Source organism: Ambystoma mexicanum, chromosome 6q, assembly GCF_040938575.1.
Source record: "Ambystoma mexicanum isolate Mex_15411 chromosome 6q, UKY_AmexF1_1, whole genome shotgun sequence".
Lineage (NCBI taxonomy): Eukaryota > Metazoa > Chordata > Amphibia > Caudata > Ambystomatidae > Ambystoma > Ambystoma mexicanum.
In genome coordinates this window covers 1,417,580,877-1,417,589,552 of record NC_090937.1, presented here as the reverse complement: position 1 = coordinate 1,417,589,552, position 8,676 = coordinate 1,417,580,877, and the positions used below count along the sequence as shown (strand labels likewise).

General features: G+C 41.9%; 1 protein-coding gene across 2 annotated transcripts in view; it reads right to left on the bottom strand.

Annotated features, from left to right (window-relative positions):
• Window positions 1-1,216: 1,216 nt before the first annotated feature.
• The window catches only part of ZFYVE28 (zinc finger FYVE-type containing 28), an 881,464-nt gene continuing 874,004 nt past the window's right edge, over window positions 1,217-8,676 (bottom strand). For both annotated transcript variants that reach the window (XM_069632121.1, XM_069632123.1), the window contains one exon: window positions 1,217-4,351. In XM_069632121.1, the coding sequence (XP_069488222.1) occupies window positions 4,220-4,351 (132 nt within the window). In that variant the 3' untranslated portion in view covers window positions 1,217-4,219. The remainder of the gene's footprint in view (window positions 4,352-8,676) is intronic.

The window sequence follows — 8,676 nt, the reverse complement described above, 5'->3', positions numbered from 1 at the left end:
CGATACTTGCCTGGCAACCTGCCCACTTCTTGCACATCCCTCCCTAGTCCTTTGTTTTGCCCCTGCTCTCTGCCTGGACTCATTCCATCCACTAACTGGACAACTGCTCTTCACCTACTGTGAGGCACCAACTTCTGTGATTGCCCCGATTGCTAAACCTAGGTACCTGATTCTATTTGGAATACGTTGTTCCCAAACACAAAATACAAACCAAGTAGCATTTATCCATGGCAGATTTGATGCTTTGGGATAGGCGGATCCTACATTAGAGATTATGTAGTAGAACGTTGGTGCCCAGAAAAACACCAAGGTAGATTCCTACCATCTCAGTTAGGGGTTTCGGATGATTGTGATGAAACTTTTTCTATGAGAGATTTAAAAAGGTTTTGTGTTTGTGACACAGCATTTTTACTTTCTTGAATTTGGTTTCACACAGTTGTGTCACTCCTTTGAGGGCTTAAGGACAAAGTGAACCATGTTTGACCTCTTTTTAAAGCATAGTCCTGTATATTTCTCCAGAGAATTGTGATCCCAATGCACTTATTGAATCCGACGGCCAGAGAAGTCATAGGCATGAGCCCTCAGACAATGGGCGAACTTTCTTAAGGAGCGCCAGAGCACCACAATACAGCTATGTTGAAATGAGTGATGCTACAAACCTTTGAAATGAGTAGTTTGGTAAGTGTGATGGCTGCTATATCCATGGCAAAGGGTATAGCAAAGCGATCTATGGCGAACCCAGGGTGCTAGATGCCCAGGTTGTAGGGTACTTGGTCAAAGGTGTGGCCAGCAATGGGAAGTTCTTTTCTGAGATTTTGAGATAAAAGTCAAGATTATTTTAACTGCTGGGATGAATGGTGGCCTGCTTACAAATCTTACTAGATTCCCCATTTTTGTTTAGTAAATATTTTAATTTCTTTTTGCAGCTACTCCTACAATTACCCATCTTAGTATTAAAGCTTTTTGGGCATAATTGATAACACTCTGTACATTTCATAATTCAATGTTTAGGAAAGTCGATGGACGTAGACAGTAATGTGGGTGTGCCTGAATAGATAAAGTATTCTTACATAAAAACAAACATCATTATACAGTAGGTGAAGATCTAAAAGAAAAGCTGATTATATCAACAGGGAATGAAAGTGTTGCTTGAAATAGGACAGTGACCAGAGGAATTAACATATTTTTGAAGGAAACAAAATGAAAGTCAGCAAACTTGTTAAGTAGAAGTAGAAAGTTCTGACATTTTAATTCTCTAAAGTGATTACAAGAGGAAAATACCCTTCGAGGGAAATGCATTTGAGTACTTTGAGAGTCATTGTGCTTTCTGTAAAAGAAAAGTGTATATACATAAGAAATTACTGTACAGTATCTGAGATCCTTAAATATATTTATGGAAATGATTCTGAATTACAGCATTTACAAAATAAGAACAAGCTTTGAATAAATACAGTCCAGTCCATTAAATAAGATTCCAGTTTGATTCCATAGAAGGAGAAATGATTGTGCATATTTCACAGTTTAGGTTTATTGTTGTTCATCCTATAAAATAAGCATTACATTTTTGTAATAAAAAATAAAATAATAAAAAACTGCAATAATCATTGCAAGGTGAAGCCTGAGATTTAAGCCTGAATATAGTATTACTGCCCTGTACCAACACTGCCCCCCACCCTTCGCTCAGCATCAGTAGGGCCAGCCCGTGCGTAGCCAAACTGCAGTCCATCAAAGACACTGCAAATCAACTTCTGTGGCCATGATCTTGTAAATAATTTTTAAAAAAACATAGGCGGAAAGCATTTTCAGTTGTACATATTAAGCATCATATTGCCCAGGCCCTGCATGTTAGCACATTATGGTGCGCAATGTTTTCCAAACACAGCACATCAATGATGCTCACTACATCTCAAGTCACCCAGAGGAATGTAAGAGCTCACTAACAACTTGTAGAAATATTCAGCCCAGCCCTACAACAGATAGAACAGCAGAGTCGCATCATCTGCCCCTTTTTATGAAGAGAGTGCACAAACAACGAAGCGATCCTTCTCAACTTTGTGCCCAAGCTGAATTGAAGAGAAATATTACATATAACATCTGGAGAACTCCAGAATCACTTACTTCACAAAAACCTTTATTTCTTTACAGAATTAAAAAAAAACATTCCCCTTATAAGGATGTTGAGCATTGTGCCCTGCAAAGACAGTTTAAAGGAGATTGCTGCACTTTCATATTAAATGAGATTATTCACCAAACTGTATGAACATATTGAAATAATCGTGCTCTAGCTTCATTCTATTGCACATGCTAGACACACCTTGCCCCATTGATGATGGCGTCAACACTAGTGAGAGAAGGTGCTCCAATGATTGATGTCATCCCTGGGTGCCTCCAGCTTTCCACATTTTGCTAATGAGACTTCCCAAGCTCACTCTGCTATAAACCCACTTCAGCTTCATCAGCACAATACCCAAATTTCCACAACAACCATTTCCAGTTTTATTTTCCCTGAAATAATAAGAAAGGGATATATATATATATATATATATATATATATATATATATATATATATATTCCTATGTCCATCCATAGAATATATTGGGAAAAGGCAGCAGGTGGCTAAAGTTGTAATCGTGGAAACACGGTATATTGAAGACCCTACTATCTGCTAGTGAAGTTCACAGCGTCGTCTAGTTAGCCTGGTTGATGTCTGATAAATAGATTTTCTTCTGATCAACACTATAGAAATGCTGGACACATGATGTGTATGGTCTATTATGGCAAAAGGTCTATCATTGAAGGTCTATCACTGATAGTAATTGCCTCGTCAACAAAGAGTTCACAATTATGCTGAACATTTGAGAGGAAATACGAAGAAAAGAATATTTGCTGCACAATGGTTTCTCATAGAGAAATATTTCATAACACGTTAAGTTTGTACAAGGGGGATTCTCATCTTGCAATTAACCAAATTGTGGGAAATCTTTCCCTCTGCAACCTGATCATATATAGCAACATTCTTTCAGCTCAGAGCTGGCGGGTCTCAAGTTGAGGTAACATCAGGAGCTCCTTTACAAGTCCATATACCTCATCCCATCCATCAGGAGGGTCTCCAATGATGGAATGGAGTCTGACAAGGGGTAGGAAACAGAGCAAATATCCTCTTTTCTTTCATGGCCAGTTGTGATCCAATCAGCCTTTCCATCTGCAAGAGCAAAAGCAGGATATCATCACTGTTAACATGCTTTTTTGGAGAACAAAGTGCTGGCAAACCTTACATTTTTCTTTTCAAGATTAAAATGTCACTGATCAAGCCAGATAATGAAAAAATACATCTGGATTGCTCTTTGTAAACAGTTTCTAGCTTTGCTGCAACATTTCCTCCATGCAGGAACAGATTCCTTTGGGAGACTATGTTTAGGTTTAATGTGTACAGCAAATGCCCACAGACAATGTATTCGCAGGCCTCGAGATCTTTGGGGATGAAGAGGAACGTGCAAAGTGCAAAAATAAAGACAGACCCAATATAAATAAGCGCAAACCGGATAGATAAAAAAATAGCAGGTGCATTCTTAAAATGCACCAAAAGTTATTGCTGTGTTTCAACCAAGGCAAAGCAAAAATTACTGAACAAGGCGATCAAGTATTGATTGGATGTTTTCTTGTTCCGTCCACCTCAGATTCTTTTTTCCTATCGGATACTGACGGGATATGTCATTGTTTACCCACAAGAAGGGGTATAGTGTATGCTCATTTTGAAATAGATGCAGCTTGAAGTTCTAGAGTTGGGCAAGAACAAGGCTGACGATTTGCGTAGGTTTCTTTACCATTGGTACACGCCATGTTACCCAAGACAGGTGTTTTGTAGCGCTGATGTGTGGCAATCAACAGGCAATCTGTTCAGGATGCTTACGGCAGGGGGCAATGCAGAAAAGGGATATTGTCACAGCCCTTTTTCAGTCCAGGTAATGCTATTGTTTCAGCATTCGAAGGTTGCAGGTAGATTTCTTCTTTTTTGATGGAAGACTAATGTGGCGCCTACAGCCACAGACGCATACTTCCTGTTAGCAGCATGATATAAATGCAATAAACTGTCTGTGGTAAACGATACAAGGATGGATGTTTGAAGCCCACATGGCGCTCCCAAAAGGTCCCTTTCAATAAGTCAACCCAATGCACATTCATCATTGACCTCCTTTAGTGCATTGCATGTTGGACGTGTCAGATACCAGCTCTGTCACTGTAGAAAGGGGTGACATGGAAGATGTAACAGTGCGTGCAGACACGGACCGGCTTCATCTGGCCATAGCGAGGTAACGGAGCCGAATGCGAAGAACAGCGTGAGCAAAATATCTACAAGAAAAAAACACAAAAAAAGGAATTTATTTAACTTTATTGTGCCTGTTTTACACCCAGCAAATGTCACAGTTACAGGAAAAAAGGAGAAAGCAAACACAATCTAATGTCTAGCATGTGGAGAAAATGTTTTATGAGTCTATGGCTCTTATTTCAACGAGTCAAATAGGTAATCACAGGTAAAGGAAAAATGAATAAAAGCAAGTAGGGCAGGATGGGGCGTAGCTTAGCACCGTACTAGGAGGATGTGAGCTTTCTGGGCTTAGTCCCCACATCTGAATAAATCATGAAAATTATCCTTCATCAGACTACACCAATGACCGGTTTGCAACAATCTACTTTTGGCATGATGTGGAAGTAATCCTGTTGTGGAAGCATTCCATGGGATCCGCTGTGGGAGGTTAAGGTTGGCCCACCTGTGTGGCTTGGCTGCCATTTTGTGGCTTCACTCTTAGAGGCGTTGAGTGGGACTGGTAGGTCAGAATTTCTGGATACCAATAGATGGCACCACCGAAAAACCTGTTGGTGCCAGCTGTCTGTTGGTGCACAAAAAATTGCAGCTGTTGTGTTTCACACATTACCCTGCTAAGCCTATAAAGCTATTGCTGGCTTCATCCTGCTGGGTTTGCACTTGCCGAGCTGTTGTGTGTAGGCTGACTATAGAAGGAGAGGCAGCTGACGACCAACTAACTTTCTGGGGGGAGGGCCAGGATGGTTAAGGGATAGCAGAATTGGGACCAGTTGGTCGACTGCAAGGGGAGATCCTCCAAGCCCATGAAGCAGCTGAATGAGGAGCCTGTGGCAGCAGTCCCTATGGTGGGCACAATTACACTGAATGGCCTTATGGTGGCCATTCAGGACTTGAGGACCTCACTGGAAAATAAGGTGCAGACAGTGGGCATTGAAGTCACCCTGGCACAGACAGATCTTAAAAAGGTGAACAAGAGAATCCCAAAGGTCGGACAGAGGGTAAGCGACACTGAGGAACTGGTGTCAGTGTTGAAGGCTAGGGTTGATGCTCCAACGGCCACCATGAGATGGAAATCTGAGCAGAAAACGCAAAGGGCTGCTCACAACACAAATGTAAGGATCCTTGCAGTGGCAGAAGGTGAGGCCACAGTACAGAATTGTATCTTGATAAAATATTGGGTATACAGGGACTGTCAAAATGGTTCACAATCGAAAGTTCCAGGGTGCATGGAAGGTCGCCTATTGGAGAACCCCACGATCACAGATTGCCATGTTTTTGAACTTCCAAGACAGGGATGCTGTGCTGCAGGACGCCAGACAGTGCTCTCACTATCAAGTAGGTGGGTCAAGGATTCTGATATTTCCAGACTTCATACAGGAGGTACAGAGGCAGTGGAAGTCCTTCGAGGCGGTGAAGATGAAACCAAGCATGTGATAAGGGCTGTGACTATTCATGGGATACGGTCACTTGTCCCCAGGGGGTGGGAGGTAGCAATTGCCCTTGAGGCTAGGGAGGAGAGTCTGTGACCCAATATTCCCACTATGTGTGGTAATAAACGGGAGGACCTCATAGTGAGAAATCCACCTATCAGGGATAAGGGCTCCCTTTTCTTTACAGAACTCCCTCATAACCTCTTAAAGGACATCCCACATCCTCTCACCCTTCTAAGGTATCAGCCCCTAAAGTCACTATGTGTTACTGTGATGCTGACCCATTCACACCTACACTTTCCAATGGTACTGAGAAGAGGAAGAACGAAAACTATAGAAAGAGTGCTTGTTGGTTGGCAGGCAAACATATTGAGATGAAGAGGGAAAGAGGAGTAGAGATCAATGTGCAAAGACAAACAAAAGGCTCTGTGTTCACACTGGAAAGGGACCAGTGATACTTGAATAAAATAGAGGAAGGACTAGTCTTTAAGGGAGGAGGAAGAGCCAGGGAGGTTTGAATATGGAGCAGCAGTGAAGCCAGAAGTGAGAGTCAGGAGAGCGACTGTCGGGATGGAGAGTGGCCCAACACAGCCATAAGATTAACAGGGAGGCAAGTCGCCAATCGGGAACGAAGAAGAGCAGCTCGCGCAGTGGCATGACCTATGAGGGTGTACTGGCTGGTCCATAAACAACGCTGAGATTACCAAGGCCTCACAGGAAGAGGCAATCCACCATGAAGACGCGGACAGAGCAGCGGAAGTCCTGGGGTGGAGAGAAGCGGCCTGGACACCACAGGAACAATCGGTGATGCTCGTCCGAAAGACAGTTAAGGGGCATTCTTCTTTAAGAGCTAAAACACGTTTTTACTTCCTTAGGACAGGGCTCCTCCCACTTCACCCAGAAGCCCTCTAATACTCATGCCCGCGCGCATCCTGCACGTGCCCATCCTGTGCAAGTGCTGGCTGTTCAGCTGAGCAGCCCTCACATAGCCCCTCGCGTATTTCTGTCCTCACTGCCCCTATTTGATTGTTTAACCCTTGTGGGTGAGCTACACTCTCCTATAGTCCATGGCGCCACTGTATGCATATGCTCAGAACTGAAATGCCAAACAGTGCTGCAGCGCTTTTGAATAATACTATGATCAACGAGTCGCAAAGGATGAAAATCACTCTGTCAATCACTCGCATTTCTTTAATAAGTCTAAGTCTGTCTCGTTAGAAATCGGCAGGAGCAGATATTAGGCTACTGTGGTCATCAGCGTGGAGCACTGCCACCGGATCTATAATTAAAGGAGCGCCTCATTCTTTGATTGTTAATATGGCTAATCATGGAAAAACTACGATACCAACTCAATCATCATCTTCACACGTCACAGATGACGAAATATTGGAATACAATACACAGACCGGACAAGAAAGTTCGACTATGCAAAGTTCATCCAAGAAACACAGGGAGCCAAATGTGAGTAAAATCATAACATTAACTTCTCCATCTGTGATGCCCGTAATTATACATGCATCTGAAAACGTGCTTGCACCTAGAGTTTACCCGCAGGCCGTGCTAAACGAGCCTACCAATGGAAACATTATCTCTCTGATTATGGAAAGCATGTCTTTTGCAGCTTTTGAGAAACAAGGTAAAGAGGTTGATGAGATTCTAACAAACTGCGATATGAGCAACAATATAACCTCTCTGCAAAGTAGATTTCTTTTACCATCCAAGAATGTAGATATTTGCCCGGAAATTAACACCACTTGAATAATGGAGAGACAGATAGAGGAGAGTCTTGTCCCTGAAACCTAAACGAATGCCACCAAGGAGGATTGTTCTGTTGTGGATTTACTCAATGAATCAAACTTGTCTGGCTCCCCTGCTCTCTCCCCCAAATAGAAAAACCAAATGTTGAACTCAACTGTTTCAGCTGCCAGGTCTTATATCAGACCCACCCGAGACCTTCATTTGGTTTTAAAAAGCCAATTACACCAGCCTACGAAATTTCATTGGCTGTAATGAATACTGGTATTTATAGATTAACTAAAATCTACGAGCACATTGAGACTAAAGTGGAATTAAATTCCTCTTCTCTTGCAGCCATACATGCCAACTTTTAACACAATTTCTCAGAACTTAATCAACCAAACCTGAGATTGTTTGACATGAAAACTGAATTGACATCCTTTAAAGATATATACAGGGCCAACTTAGTGCCTAAGATACCAACAGAGATCTCTGAGATTAGTCTGACTGCCTGTGACTTTTATGTACATGATATTGTGGCCGATTCTGTTGAACATAGAGAAAATGAACAAGAAATTCAACTGACGGCAGATTCCTTAACTCTGCCTGCTCCTAAGCACTGTTTGGAACAAAGGTGGCAGTTTCTGCTTATAGTAATTCCGAGCTAAGTATCATTGAAGTAGATATTAACGACCCCCTAGAGAGTGAGCCTCTATATGAACATTTTAAACAATAAAAAAAACAATAATACCCACCAAAAAAGGGGCCCTAATAGACATACAAAAATACCAAAAATCAGGCCATACCAAAAAAAATACCAAATCCACTGCTGTGAAACTTAAATTTATCAAATCCATCACTGCACTTTGTCTGGTGAAAAATTCCAAGGTTGGTAAAAATGCTCCAGATCACGATCTGCCCATGGCGCAGGCTCCCGTGAATAAAATGACACTGGATGACAAATTAGACAGAAGGAGAATGACGGCATCCATACAAGAAATATACATGAATGTTTTAATGAATTTAATGACGTATTCTGCCACTTTTGACCAACTGGAGGATGAAGCAGTCATGACCGGAAAAAACAAATTGCCTTGAGTTGTTAAATCCGAACACAAATATGGATGATTATAAATTCATTACAAGGAAGGAGAAACATGAAAACATACAACACGACAAAAAAA